At 37.3% G+C, this 16,134-nt stretch overlaps 1 protein-coding gene across 5 annotated transcripts in view; it reads left to right on the top strand.

Annotated features, from left to right (window-relative positions):
• mcph1 (microcephalin 1) overlaps positions 1 to 16,134 on the top strand; it is a 113,129-nt gene that overhangs the window by 25,471 nt on the left and 71,524 nt on the right. For all 5 annotated transcript variants that reach the window (XM_081350984.1, XM_081350987.1, XM_081350985.1 and 2 more), the window contains 3 exons: positions 9,054 to 9,146; positions 9,241 to 10,425; positions 10,854 to 10,954. In XM_081350984.1, the coding sequence (XP_081207110.1) occupies positions 9,054 to 9,146; positions 9,241 to 10,425; positions 10,854 to 10,954 (1,379 nt within the window). The remainder of the gene's footprint in view (positions 1 to 9,053; positions 9,147 to 9,240; positions 10,426 to 10,853; positions 10,955 to 16,134) is intronic.

The raw sequence follows: 16,134 nt of genomic DNA, 5'->3' as shown, positions 1-16,134 counted from the left end.
TTCTCATGATGTAACGAGTACATCAGGATTTATGGGAAGTGTTCCCGGTTCCGGCTGACCTAATCTATGCAGCCTAACATTAAATTATAGAAGTCTATAATGTATTATGTGAATGCTAGGTCAAAGAGATGTGTCTTTAATCTGGCTTTGAACTGGCAGAGTGTGTCTGCTTCCCGGACAATGGTAGGAAGACTGTTCCAGAGTTTTGGTGCTAAATAGGAAAAGGATCTACCGCCAGCAGTCGATTTTGATATTCTAGGTATTAGTAACTGGCCGGAATTTTGAGATCGCAATAGACGTGACGGACTATAATGCGTTAAGAGCTCGCTCAAATACTGCGGAGCTAAACCATTTAGTGCTTTGTACGTGATCAGCAATATTTTAAAATTTATGCAATGTTTAATAGGGAGCCAATGCAGTTTTGACAGAACTGGGCTAATATGGTCATACTTCCTGGTTCTAGTAAGAACTCGAGCTGCTGCGTTTTGAACCAGCTGTAGTTTGTTTATTAAGCGTGCAGGGCAACCACCCAGTAGAGCATTACAATAATCTAGCCTTGAGGTCATGAACGCATGAACTAATTGTTCCGCATTTGTCAATGAGAGCATATGGCTTAATTTAGATATATTTTTAAGATGGAAAAATGCAGTTTTACAGATACTAGACACGTGACTTTCAAATGAAAGATTGGTATCAAAGAGCACACCCAGGTTCCTAACCGACGACGAAGACTTAACAGAGCAGCCATCGAGTGTTAGACAGTATTCTAGGTTATTACGTGAGGAAGTTTTTTGTCCAATAATTAGAAACTCTGTTTTTTCAGAATTTAGAAGTAGGAAATTAAGAGTCATCCAATTTTTTATATCAGCTATGCATTCCGTTAATTTTGTGAATTGGTAGGTTTCGTTAGGTTTTGAAGAAATATACAGCTGAGTATCGTCAGCATAACAGTGAAAGCTAATTCCATGTTTCCTAATGATATCTCCTAATGGTAGCATGTACAGAGTGAACAGCAGCGGTCCTAGTACTGAGCCTTGTGGTACGCCATACTGAACTTGTGATCGATGAGACATCTCATCATTTACTGCTACAAACTGATAACGGTCAGATAAGTATGATTTAAACCATGCTAGTGCATTTCCCGTAATGCCAACATAATGTTCTAATCTATTTAAAAGAACGTTGTGGTCAATGGTGTCAAATGCAGCACTAAGATCGAGTAACACTAATAGAGAGATACAACCACGATCGGATGATAAGAGCAAATCATTTGTGACTCTAACGAGAGCTGTCTCGGTACTATGGTACGGTCTAAATCCGGACTGGAAATCCTCGCAGATATCATTTCTTTCAAGAAAGGAACACAGTTGTGAGGATACTGCCTTTTCTAATATCTTTGACAGAAAAGGTAGATTTGAGATCGGCCTGTAATTGACTAATTCTGTTGGATCAAGTTGCGTTTTTTTAACAAGCGGTTTAATCATAGCCAGCTTAAAGGTTTTTGGTACGTATCCTAGAGACAAAGATGAATTAATGATATTAAGAAGAGGATCTAGGACCTCTGGAAGCATCTCTTTCAGTAGCTTAGTCGGTATAGGGTCTAACATACATGTTGTCGATTTAGATGATTTAACGAGTTTAGTAAATTCTTCCTCTCCTATAGCAACGAATGAATCAAATTTTTCCTCAGGGGGACTACAATGCACTGCCTGATGCGTTACTGTAGTAGACGGTTGCATAGTTATAATCTTCTCCCTGATATTATCAATCTTATAAGTGAAGAAGTTCATAAAATCATTACTGCTGTGTTGCTTGGAAACTTCTGGGCTTGAAGCTTTATTTTTCGTTAGTTTAGCCACCGTTTCAAATAAATACCTAGGATTATGTTTATTTTCTTCTAATAGGGTTGAAAAATAAGCAGATCTAGCAGCTTTTAAAGCCTCTCTGTAAGTAATTGAGCTCTCCTTCCATGAAATGCGAAATACCTCTAGTTTTGTTTTCTTCCAGTTGCGCTCCATTTTTCTGGCTGCTCTCTTAAGGGCCCGAGTGTGCTTGTTGTGCCACGGCGTTGGACTATTTTCTTTAATCTTCTTTAAGCGCAACGGAGCAACTGTGTCTAAAGTGCTGGAAAAGAGAGAGTTAAACGTTTCTGTTGTAATATCGAGTTCTTCTAAGCTATCTGGGATGCTGAGATGATGAAACTGATCAGGAAGATTATTAATAAAGCAATCTTTAGTAGCAGAAGTGATAGGTCTCACATATTTGAAACACGGAGTCGGCTTTGCAGCCTTGGCTAAATGTAAATTACACGAGACTAGGTAATGATCTGAGATGTCATCGCTCTGCTGCAGAATTTCAACGGCATCAACATCTATTCCGTGTGATAATATTAGATCTAGAGTATGATTACGACGATGAGTAGGTCCTGACACGTGTTGTCTAACTCCAATTGAATTTACAATGTCTTTAAATGCCAATCCCAATGCATCTTTTTCATTATCGATGTGTATATTAAAATCACCAACAATTAGTACTTTATCTGCAGTCAATATTAATTCTGATAGAAAGTCCGCAAATTCTTTAATAAAGTCTGTATGGTGCCCTGGTGGCCTGTATACAGTAGCCAGCACAAATCTCAAGCGTGATTTATCGTTTACACTATATATTTTTAAATTAAGCACCAATGCTTCAAAAGAATTATATTTAAAACTTGATTTCTTAGTGGTTTTGAAACTATTACTATAAATTACAGCAACACCACCCCCTTTGCGTTTCAGACGAGGCTCATGTTTATAACAGTAATCTTGCGGGGTTGATTCATTTAAAGTAATGTAATCGTTTGGTTTTAGCCAGGTTTCTGTCAAACACAGCACATCTAGGTTATTATCTGAAATCATATCATTAACAACGAGTGCTTTTGAAGTAAGCGATCGAATATTCAGCAACCCAAGCTTTAGCATTTGCTCATCTGTATTATAGCTGTTTTTTATTTGTTGAACATCAATTAAATTTTTAACCTTAGATGGGATTAAACGTTTTTTGGATTTCCAAGTTCGGGGAACAGACACAGTCTCTATATGATGATAGCTAGGTGAAAGAGGCTCTATGTGATGTGATTTATCTGACCTCAGTGACGTGAGGCCGCTAGCAGACGGTCAGTTAAGCCAGTCTGTCTGCTTCCTGACTATGAGCCATATTACTAGAGAGAAGAGCAGCACCATTCCAGGAGGGATGAATACTAGGGCTGGGTATTGACACAAATTTCACAATTCGATTCGATTTCGATTCACAAGCTTACAATTCGATTCGATTTCGATTACGATTCGATTCGATTCAATATCGATTATTTTATATCAGGTACAATACATTGCAAATTTTCTCAAGGAAAACAAATCTCTTAACTATTAAACTATGGGAGTCAGTTGTAGCCTATAGGCTTCATTAGCCTACTATAATATTGAAGGTAAAAATTAACTGATTTGTATACAAACACTTAAAATACACTTATTTATTTTTATAATTATAAAGTTATATTAAATTATATAACAATTTAAATGGTGGCTGTCATAATAAACTTTCCAGATTTATTCAAACATGCATTAAATATTGATATGGTGAAAATATGGTGCATATATTTAACAAAATGCTCCTATCTAGAGTAAATTTTTCTAGCTGACTAACGAGTTTATGATCACTGGATGTTTTTTCTGAGGTAAATGAGTTACATGACATTGTTTACTAACGTCTTTCCACGGTTGAAAAATACTGATTGAGCGATTCCATGTGGCATGATACGGACTTCGATAAGTTGTACTCTATCTTTTAACACACTTTCAGATGCTCTTTCATGTTTATTTCGCACTGTAACTGGTGTTAAGGCGGAAGAGAAGATCATGTGCGCTCCGCGCTGCTGCTTCTCTTGAGCTGTGCCAGAGCGATCTCACGCAACAGCGCCAAAACGGTAATTATGTTTTTGAATTTCGTAAGAAAATGGCCGTAATTTGAAATCTGAGACTTCGTTTCATATCAATAATATCAAAGCACAAATATTATTGCGATTTATTTTATGGGATGCGTGCAACAATGTTCCATTCATTCATCAACTGAAAACAGGATGACTAATCGATTCTTGGGATTTAGGAATCGATATTGTTTCGTACAAATGAGAATCGATTAAAATCGAGAAATCGATATTTTTTACCCAGCCCTAATGAATACCATCTCTTTTCAACAGGTCAGGTTTGCCCCAAAAACTTTTCCAATTGTCTATGAATTCTATATTATTATTAAGCGGACACCACTTAGACAGCCAACCGTTAAGCGAACACAATCTACTAACTATCTCATCACTCCTGCGAACAGGAAGGGGGCCAGAGCAAATTACAGTCCTTGACATCGTACTTGCAAGTTCACACACCTCTTTAATATTAATTTTGGTGATCTCCGACTGGCGGAGTCGAACATCATTAGTGCCGACATGAATAATGATCTTAGAGAATTTACGATTAGCATTAGCCAGCACTTTTAAATTTGCTTTGATGTCAGGCGCTCTGGCTCCCGGCAAACATGTGACTATGGTGGTTGGTGTCTCTATTTTCACATTCCGAGTAATAGAATCGCCAATAACTAGGGCACAATCATTCTCAGTGGGTGTTTCACTGAGCGGGGCAAATCGATTTGTTATGGCAATCGGAACGGAAGAGTGGTTTTTAGATCCGCGACTAGAGCGATCCCTCACTGTCACCCATTTGCCCGGCTGCACAGGCTCTACTTCAGCCAGAACCGACTCATGTAAAGTGTTCACTATGCTAGGCGCATCCAAAACATCTAAAGCACTAGCACTCTTACTATCCTCAATTAAAGTTTGGATGCGTGTTTCTAATTCTGAAATCTTCTCTGTCAACCTAACTGTCTCCTTACATTTATCACATATAAATCCTATATTGCCGACAGAGAAGTCTATGCTAAACATGTGACATGAAGTGCAGGGGACAATAACAGGACAAGACATTACTCACCGTGTTTGTTGAGTGATTCTTACTCACCCGAGCTTTTATGTACTCAAAGGCGCGGACGCGCGAGAGAAAAATAAATAAATAAAAATAGCTGAGCGCACGGGTGGCGCGTTAACAGGCTAGCGAATTACTAGCGTTTTGTGCTAGTAGTACTAATAACAGAAGCTAGCGATGTCAGGTTAATCTGAGATGTTGGGTAAAATGTAGTAGTATAAACAACTAGAAATGGTAGTAAATGATGGTTCAAAACAAAGAAATACAAGGCTAAGACGGAGCTTACAGCACCGAAGCAAACAAACCACCTGTACCACCTGTACCACCTGTATCACCTGTACCACCACAGTACCACCTGTATTCGGAATCTGGGGGTCTGGATTGATAACAACATTACCCTTGAAAAGCAGATAAGTGCGGTGGTAAAGTCCTGCTTCTTTCACCTCCGTCTCTTAGCTAAGGTTAAACCATTTTTGTCTGGTAAGCACTTTGAGACAGCTATGCATGTTTTCGTAACATCTAGATTGGACTATTGTAATTCTTTATATATTGGGATTTCTCAGAAACACATCACCCGTCTACAAATAGTCCAAAATGCAGCTGCACGCCTTCTCAAAGGAAAACGTAAATTTAAACATATTACACCGGTTCTGATCTTGCTTCATTGGCTACCAATTAAATTTCTAATAGATTTTAAAGTTTTGCTCTTTGTTTTTAAATTTATACAGAACTTAGCTCCCCAGTACCTATCTGAATTGCTTCATCCAGAAATTAAGTCAAGATCACTAAGATCAGGGGACTCGAACTTACTTTCTGTCCCCAGGACCAGATTAAAAAATAGGGGTGACCGTGCTTTCGCAGCTTATGGACCTAAGCTATGGAATAGCCTACCCCCCAATATCAGATCTGCCCAAACTCTGACACTTTTTAAAACTTCTCTGAAAACGCATTTCTCTCACTTGCTTTTAATATACCCTGAAGTGCCTGACTTTTTCTCTTTGATGTGTATCTTTGCTGGTTTTGTGCTTGTATTGTCTTCCCTTATTGGCCTTGTTAAACACTTTGGTCAACACCAGTTGTTTTTAAATATGCTATACAAATAAAGTTGTTGTTGTCGTCGTCGTCGTCGTCGTTGTCCGCCTCCCGGTGTAATTCAACAGGACATGAGACCAACTAAACATTTAAATTGCACTTCAAATATCTTTTTCCCAAAGGTGGTTTCTGCCATTTACTGTAGTTTTTATCACTGATGTAAGTTCAAGTGTCTGTTTTTAAAATAAGTTTGTTTTTAGTTAGTTACGTGATGCTATAAAAACGGTGGTGTAACATCATGATTGACAGCTGTGATTGACAGGTTCTCTGACCGAAGTAGTCACTGAAGCACCAACAGCCTTTTTTTTGGGATCTTCGGAGGACTGAGGAGATTGTATTTACTTTATTTTAACAAGCCTCTTGTCGTACTGAAATCAACAGATATCAAAATTAGAGCAGAACGGAGCAGACATAGGCCACAAAAAAGTGCAGGGAGAGTGCATCCTGCGAGAGTGAGGGCGGGGCATTGATTTCGCGGCTTTACCTGCTCACTACTGTGAAGGTCTGGTCCCAAAATCGCTACTGCGCGACTCAAGTCCCAAGATGTCAGCGCCATATCGGGACACTGGCAGCTTCAGTTCTCACCAATGAAAGAGAGCGAAGGGGCGTCGCCCATCTTTTTTTACAGTCTATAGTCTCGCTACAGAATGCACACAAACTTCCTGGAACAGTTAACAGTATTACTGGCATTGAATAATTTTGTGCAGTCCCTAAGGAACCACCACTTTTTGATCAGATCAGACAACACAACAGTGGTAGAATACATAAATCGCCAGGGAGGCACACAACGCTTTTCTCTGTTCTCTAATTAACAGGAATACCATAGGTCAACACCCGCTCGTATGCAGGTTTATGAGAGGTGTGTGGCATGTGCACAGGGTTTCAAAGCCACTGGTTCCGTGGGGTCTGTCTGTGGTCCTGTAATGCCAGGGCTTGAAAACGGAAAAAATAATTCAATCGGTTCACTCCGAGCAGAATCAGTATTTTAACTTTGCTGTTCATGCATTCCTTCTGTATTATAACTGTTCCGAAACTGTTTTGATGTGAAAAAATACCGGTTAATAACGTTATTTTTCATCTTTTATGACAAAATGAAAGGAAAAACTGTCAACAGTTAAAAGAAATTAAATACAATTTTCAAGACATTTTAAAATGTTTGCTGCATGGTTAAAAAAAATACGCTACCTCCCATAAAATTGCGTTTTTGAGAGGAAAAAAGACAAGTTGCGTAAACGTCGCATTTTATTACATTCAGAAATAATGTAAAATACTGGTAAACAGAGGAAAATGTTTAAAAACATTATAAATACTATAAACCTATGGGCTATTTTAGTTTTCTTCACTCCACAACAAATCCTCTAAAGTTAACAGTATTCAGCTAAATAAACGTCAAGCCACAACAAATTAATTTAAATTGAAACTGAAGCCTGCTCATTCAGCACAAATCCAAATCATAGATCAAAATGTTCCCAATATTCGCAACGTGTTTGAATGCTAAACTATTATTTATTAGCAAACTAGGCTTTGTACTTCACTCGCATTATCGACGTAAAACATCATCCACATAAAACACACAGTGAGACGGTGATCACGCTGAACGACACAGATTGTAGGACTATTTAAATTGAGCAGTTTTTATATGCTCGTTTGACTACATTTTATTTTGATTTGCAGGCTGTAATGTCAAGTTAGCAATGCTAAAATATGTTGTGCGCCCATGAGGCGCTGGCACGATCATTGTAAGTTTTTCTAAGAAATGAAACTGTTACTCCATAATTTATGGTCATACAGAAGCAATACACCAATATCCCATCATGAGATACCTCAATCATCTTATCAGAGGACCGGGGTTACGTAAGTAACCTAAACATTTTTCTAAAAAAAGGATGCACTTTCTGCAGTCTTAGATTCTCAGTTCTCCATTCAGAAAAGCGCTGCAGGTGCGTGATGTGTGAATTGCGCAAATAGCTGCATAAACAATAGAACATGCAATGTTAACTAAACCCCTGTTAAAAAATAAAATAAAAAATAACCTTTGTGCTATCACAGACTCTTATTTATTGTAATTTCATTCTAATTGAACATTCTAATCTTGTAATTTAATGGTTAATGATTGTTTAATGAGTGACGGTTGATGTTCAAGAATTGAACATCCCTAATGTGAAAATATCATTTGCAGCTTAAAATTTATCTTAAGCTCTTTTAAAAATATATAATTTATTTCTATAATATGTGTAGCATTCTAGCTTTTTAAACAGTGTATTTGTGTGAACTGTTGCATTTAAAGTCTAACGTGAAGTATTTGAACAACTAAAACAATGTAAATGCTTTAATAAATAAATAATTAAATGTTTAGGTAGACATCATAATATACTATAATACTGGAATGCACAAACTGTCATATTATGACTGAATGTGCTGTCTGTATGATTACATGTTTGCAGTTTAACACACAAGTGTTTGTTTTATTATTTATACCACAACAGTAAATGAGTGTCTTAATAGAAATCCTGTAATATATATATTATCTTAAAAAAGATAACAAATTAGTAATATCTGAAAAAGCATAATAGGGGCACTTTAACACTGGTTTGTTGTAGCACAAAAAGTTCTGCTTACTGCACATTTTCATTCTTGTAGTTATCTACAATGGCTAACGAATCATTCGCACATTCATAGAACAGTTTTCTTCCACATTGCAGTATAAGGTGGATAGGATTCTTAAACTTCCCATTTTTCTTTCTTGGGTGCAGGAATGTACCCCACATTGTGCTAGAATAGAGAATACCGCTTGGTGTGAATAGTTTGCACATGTAACCCAATTTATATTTTTATTTTTAATAAATGCATTGAGAAAAATAAATGAATTGTTACACCCTACAGACTCACAAATAAACCTTTCTTTCAGGCTTTTATTTAATTTTGTATAAATTTAATTGCCTTGTCCCTCAGCCTCACAGATGCAGGAAAGCGGCTCAGGATATGATTCATCTTTGAGAACTTCTCTTGGGGCATGTCCAACACTGTCTTTCTTGCAACAGCTAGGTTAGGGAAACAAGTCTCTTTTGATATTTGAAGAATTACCATAGTATCCATTTTACATTGCATAAAACTAAAAGTGTTTAATTTTTTTTTACAGAGGAAGAGCCTTTGGATTGTTTCTCAACCTCTCATTGTCACTCCTCAAAGAAAAGAGATGAACAAGAGAAGCAGAACTACAATAAGTCAATAACCAAAATGACAAGTAAAATAAACCACACACCTCCTGAATCAGACACAGCCATGGCCATGAGTAATCCGTCCAATGGTGAAAGTAATATTAATGTCCCACCATTATCTTCAAGATCACAACGGTCTTTAGTGAACTACACTGGAGGAAAGAAGCAGTCCACTTTAAAGGGTTTCTTTCACAAAACCTGCTCTGAAAGAAAACAAAGCTCACACCTCAAACCAGAAACTGAAAACATTGGAATATTTACAGAGTTATCTGGCAGCCCTGAAAGACCTAAAAGTTCCCTGCCTGAAAGCCTCACAAAAACAAATTACAAAAACAGCAAAAGTATACAGCACTCCAAAGAACTGCAGACCAACTCTAAACATTCCTATTCCAGGAATTCATCATCAGCACGCAGATGTTACATAGCAAATGAAAATTTCATTCAAAATGATGAATCTGTTACGTTCAAGCCTGTTCATAAATGTCAACGTCAAACTTCTGCTGCACTGTGTTCAGCTGACTCGATTGGTGATCTTCCTAGTAGAGATGTTGAAGATGGTGAGGTGTTTGAAGACATCTTCTCACCAGCCAACAATGCCCTTAAACAGAGGGTCATTTTGTTTGGTTCAACCTCAGAAGCAGTGCACATGTCCACTTTTGACCTAGAGGACTCAAACAAGAAGAGCAAGAGATTGTGTAGTAAAAAGCGAAAACATGAAAATATTGATATTAAAGACTTGGTTCATTCATTAGACCCTGTGGATATGATGGAGGAAATTGTTCCTGAGACGCATGAATCAAGGCCTGAATGTTTGCCCGTGGGGACGTTTGAGGTGCCTCAGTCACCCAGGTTTGTAGAAGTAAAATTCAAGCCATTGGCAAAGAAACCAAGAAAGCAAACTAGGCTGAGCTCTGCTGTTCTCTCTGAAGTGAAGGAACGTAAAAGCTCATTTAAACTCAGTCCTACTAACGAAAAGGCATCAACGGCTTCCCCTCCAATGTCATCCTCTGCAGTCAACATGAAGCTGCAAATACAGGAGTTTCTCAAACCTGACCCTGACCCCGACCCCAAACGTGGTATTGAAAAGAGACAGATGGGTTTAAAAAGTATGTGAATTTTATTTAGTTTTTTTATTTGTAAATTGGACCTTGCTTATCTCTAAACAGAGCTGGATTTATAAATTCAAATTGTAGGGGCTTGGCAGTATATTGGTAGAAAAGTATTAAAATGTAAAAGCTGTATTTCAGGTGAAAAATTGCATCCCTGGAGCTGTGTTAAATTGTACTTAGTGGCTGTGCAATGAAATCTAGGTCCCTGCTAAACTGTAATAAGATGAATTCTTTACTTTTTTTATACTTTATACCTTTCTTTGTATTAGGTGAGAAACACTCCACAATAAAGCATGCTTTTAAAATGTTACACGGTTGACCAAACATTTAAGAAATGCTCTTGTCTGCTGCTCAGCTGTGTTGCTGCACACCTGCTGTGTGCTGCTCTCCTCTGAACTCAACTTTCTTTGTTTGCATTATTTCAGTTGCAGGGAAAGAGAATAAAAGCACAGCTTATGGGATCATTGAGAGAAGTTATGAAATGTGTAGCAAACCGGAAACTATGAAAAAGGACAAGTACATGAAGGTAAAGTAGCTACAGTTTTTTCATGTATTTTAGGTGGTACTAAAGATATCAATTGGGCAAAGATTCATGTAAATAAGACATTTATGTAAGCTAATTTAATGTTAAAGACATTTTTGAGAAATTGCAAACAGTTGAAGTTAACTTTATCATGAAAGCAGTAGTTTTTTTTTTTGTAAGGGAATTTGTACTCTTTCGCTCTTCCTGACAACAAGGTATTATCTTTTTCTGTGCACAGCACAACTACAGTCATAATTTAGCCGAACACACAAATTTAGTGCCAGATTTACTAACAGCCAGCGCAAACCCTCTTTTGATGTTAAACTACTGTCAGGATCTACTAAAGGACACGCAGTAGAAAAATTAGTAATGAAAAGGTATGAATAGTTATTTTTGCATCTGACCTTGCATATGCAGTATTTGTAGGAGTTTCCTGTTCAGATGCAATATTTATGGGAGCAGTTTTTAAATAAATTATGATTTACTAAGGTTTGCGCTAAGCAATTTACTGCTATTTGCACCATTTGATCAAAAAAAACAAAAGCATGTGTTAAGGCACCTGTGTTAGTAGATCACACATGCCTGATTATCATCGGCTCTGCTTGTTTGCGTAAATTTGAGCTGATCTTTAGACTTCATTGGTCATTATGGAAATGATCAGGGCTGCATTTCCCAAAAGCATCATAAGCCTAAGTTGATTGTATTGACCATTGGTGGCTTAGGCAACTTTGGCATTGGCAACTTAGGCTTACAATGCTTTTGGGAAACACAGCCCTGGCTGTATCTGTTTCTTCAATGTTTGTATTGTCAGTAAATCACCTCCACTCCCATCTGCGCTTTTATGGGATTACGGTCTTACGCTAATTTACCCTGTTTAGTAAATCTGGCCCTTAGTGTACAAAAGTAAACAAAAAGGCCCTTAAAATCAAATATTGAGATGAATTTTTAAGCCAGTACTTCATAGCATAAAACTCGTTGTGGTTGGAACGGTCCGTTTATTCACATTATCATGCAAGCAAATGCATATATAATGAAATTGGTTTTCTTTTACCTTGTATAGTTTTGTTCATTGTTCTTAAAGGGCATATGTGTTGTGCAACCCGCCTGGCATCTGTCTATTTTGATTTGCCAAGAAACAAATTTGTGCAGAAATACCATAGTTAGATTAGATACTCAATCTTTGACATCAACAGCAAAAAATATATATAAAGTGTTTTCTCCTCTCTTTAAAAATTTGGCATGATTATTTCATTTCTTTTGCTGTCCTGACTGCATGATTAGATGGTTAGTTAGTTTATTTTTATTAGCATTTGTCATTGCTTTTTTCGCTGCAATCAGAACAGACCCACTGCCCTAGTCCACTAATAATTGTATAGCAACAAACTTTTTTTTTTTTTCTCTTGGTAGGATAGCCTTCTTAAAGCTATCCTGGGTCGCCACAAGGTTTTTTATTTTCAATATTTTGTCGTCTTTACTTTTTAATGGTCCTTTCTTACATAAGAGGAATAAACCGTTTAAAGCTGTATTCTACCCCATGTTTCCAGGTGAAGACAGAGCTTTCAGCTTGATGCTTCTGTCTCCATGGAGCGTAGTAATTTGCTTTGATGCAGTTGTTATATGCGAGTCTCCTTGTTGCCTTCTTGGCTTCCTGTGTGCTTTCTTTGCTACTGTGACATGCACCTGGCAGAGGTCTGTTTGCTTTTTCTCAGCCTGAACTAAACTCCTTCCTGCCACAGAGAGAAGCAACAGGCTTTTGTCTCAATCCTCAATGTGATAAAGTCCAAACATTTTATTGTGGTAAAGAATTTACAGATGGGCATTTGTCATCAGTATTCCCTTTGACACGATTAGAGTATACATACTTAAATAATGATAATTGGATTAGAAGATCTCACTGGTGATCCAGATGCTATGATAATTTATGGAGAGGTACTTTTTTGGCATGAGGCTTCTCCTCTGGGACTTTTCCTTTGAGTGAAAGTCATGCTGAGGGGTGCATTTTCCAAAAGATCGTCAGTCAACTATGTTGCAAGTTCCGTCGTTAACAACATAGTTCAACATTGTCTGTGTTTTCCGAAACCAAAGTTCCTGAGAACGTTTGCAAACAGCAAACAACCTGTGGTTAGAAGCATATTTTGTTGTTACTATGACATGGACTTAAATAGATCATGCTCTTGGGCACAATAAGCAAGCCAACATGCAGGGCTGTTTGGAAAAGTATGAAACAATATGTACAAACTATAATTTTATTCAGACTGTACTTTGCTGTTTTGGTGATCGTTCAACTAGTCATGATTAGTATTAAACCAGTGTATCAGAGGTGAATGTATGCAGGTTATAAAGCATTTTAGATTTCTTCTTATCATGCAAACACGTTATCACTTGAAAAGAAAACAATTGAAATTACCTGAAAAAATATTTACATGTGGTTGTACTATGCTGAACGAATCATTTGAAAAATATAATTTTTCAATTAATTTGAAAAATCTACAGAGGTTTTGAAATCTACAACAAATTAGAGAGCTTTGGTGATAACTAGAAATCGCATCAAAAGTGGAAAGGGTTGGTCGAAAATATTTTTGTGCACAAGCTGACCACCAACTCCAACTTCCAGATGACATCTTTATTTTTTAGCTTAACTGACACAGATTGGAATGCACAGAATTGTGGGACATCATTTGCAGTGAAGGATGTATCTGCTGCCTTCAGAGATACCTTCATCTGATCGATTTTTGTAGACAGGAAGTGAAGCTAACATTGTATTCGGACGTGCCTTGATGCCGTCCTCCTTGGAATGCATCCCGAGTAACATCTAAACTCTTCTGCCCACATTCAATTTACGTGGAACACAGTTCAGAGTACACAGGTTTTTATACAGTGTACCTTTCAGAAGATCTCGGCTGGATTTGCTAAAGATTGAAAGATTTGTGAAATTTTCAGAGACACTTTAAATTATACAGATGCATATTTACATTATATCGACTATGTAAATATGCATCTGTAAATGAGAAGGTATTATAGCGTTTGCCTTTCTATTACTAATAGAAAGACAAATGCTACGATTATTTTTCATATTCCGTTCACTTTTAGGGCGATATACTGTTGTAAGTGTTGTTACCTGTAAAATATCATTCATCATTATTTTTTTTTATTTTTTTTAACATTTCATGACACGTCTTAGTTTTGTTTTTGTTTTTTATATTGTAAGTTAATGTTGCAAAAATGTTTAGATAATACTTATAGTTAACTACGTAAGTTATCATGAACTAGCCTAATTGCTTCTACAGGATTTATTAAGCTTTGTTAATGTTAATTTCAACATTTACTAATACATTATTTAAAATCAAAAGTTGTATATGTTATTGTTAGCTGATGCACTGTGAACATTAAGAGATTCTCTCTCTTTTGGATGCACTTGGTCTCTCTCGCAGTCTGTCTCCTATGAGGTGCTGTAGGGCTAAAATCAAACTTTACTCACTCATACAGTACATCACTCAAACACTTGCATACACATGTTAAGTAGTCACACAAATGTGTATACTATTGAATGCTCAAATATATACTGTATGTAATGCTCACACTAATGTCTTACTATGGTCCTTCGTCCTGGAATGAATTCCAGTCTAGACTAAAGATTGGTGCGCTAATTTCTTTAGCTGCTTCTAAAAAAAGAATTTCTGATACGCGGATGGATATGTGCCTTCATTGACTTCTAGCCCCTATTTCGTTTGTTTATATATTTTAAACTCATTGCATCTTCACATGCAAATATTTTGTACATTTTGTGTACATCTGCTTTGTATTTTATATTGTAATTTATTGTCTTGCAACCTATGATTGAACGTGCTATACAGGACTCCCTTGTAAAAGAGACTGTGTCTCAATGGGACTTTTCCTGTTTAAATAAAGGTTATATATAATGTGAAATGCAGACCAATACATCTGTTACTCGCACATACGTACAAACACTTTGCGTACATTCACCTACGAACTGCTTGTGCATACGTAAACTTCTTTTTTTGTTTTTTACACTAATGAAATGATCACTCATACAAACTCTTCGAGTGCATAAACCAATGACATTCTAATACACAGAAGACGCTCTTTACAATTCATTGGAGCATATGCATGCAACTGATTTTGTGTGTAAATGACGTTTGATTTTCAGGGGAAAACTCAAGTCATTTTAGCATAAATGGAAGCTGTTCAAGTGTAAACGGAGGGCAGTTCAAACTGAGTCGTTCATGAACGTTGCTTTCATTTTCAACTTTTTTTTTATATGATGGTAACACTTTACAATAAGGTTCATTAGTTAAAGGGTTAGTTCACCCAAAAATGAAAATTCTGTCAGTAATTACTCACCCTCATAAGTTCACGTAGTGGAACAGCGCAGCGCTTCTGGCTTCCAGCATCACACACATGACCAGTGTGTGCCAATAGTGAGCCTACGTTCTGACATACAACCCAGAAGCGCTGCACTGTTACACTACGTGAACTCACTCAGAGGCCCACACAGAAGAAAATTAATAGTTGAATAAAGTCGTTATTTTTGTTTGTTTTGCGCACAAAAAGTATTCTTGTTTACTTTCTCGTCTAATCCTAGTACTTCCTGCAGAATTTCAGTCTGTACTTGATGTTTTTCTTGGAGAGAAGTGGCTTCTTTGCTGCCCTTCTTGACACCAGGCTGTTGTCCAAAAGTCTTGGCCTTACTGTGCGTACAGATGCACTCACACCCACCTGCTGCCAATATTGAGCAAGCACTGCACTGGGGGTAGTCTCGCATAGCCAGACCTTCAGACTGAAGGTCTGGAATTCATAGCAGCTTTCTTTGGCCAAGGCCCGCCCATAAGGCCGTTTGACCGACATGTCAAACAACCAATTACAGTTCGTTTCGTTCAGCGTCACGTTTCGGGGCATGAAATGTCCCCACAACAACAGACCGGCGTGCAACAAGTCAGTCAGCATAGAAAATCAAAGAAGGAGAAGAAAACAAGCAGTAAGTCATTGATCTGTTCGTGTACGTATACTTTTGAGAATCCTACGTTTAGCTGATCTTGATAAATGCTCATTGTCACTCATGTAAACACAACAGTTTTTCTTCCGCAATCACACGTCTGCGCTTTGTTTCCCGGCAGACCGAAAATAAACGCGACACTCGCGCCCCCCGGAAATCCGATCAAATT

The sequence above is a fragment of the Scardinius erythrophthalmus genome, assembly GCF_964197995.2.
Source record: "Scardinius erythrophthalmus genome assembly, chromosome: 21".
Classification (NCBI taxonomy): domain Eukaryota; kingdom Metazoa; phylum Chordata; class Actinopteri; order Cypriniformes; family Leuciscidae; genus Scardinius; species Scardinius erythrophthalmus.
This window is presented reverse-complemented; position numbering and strand designations above follow the sequence as displayed.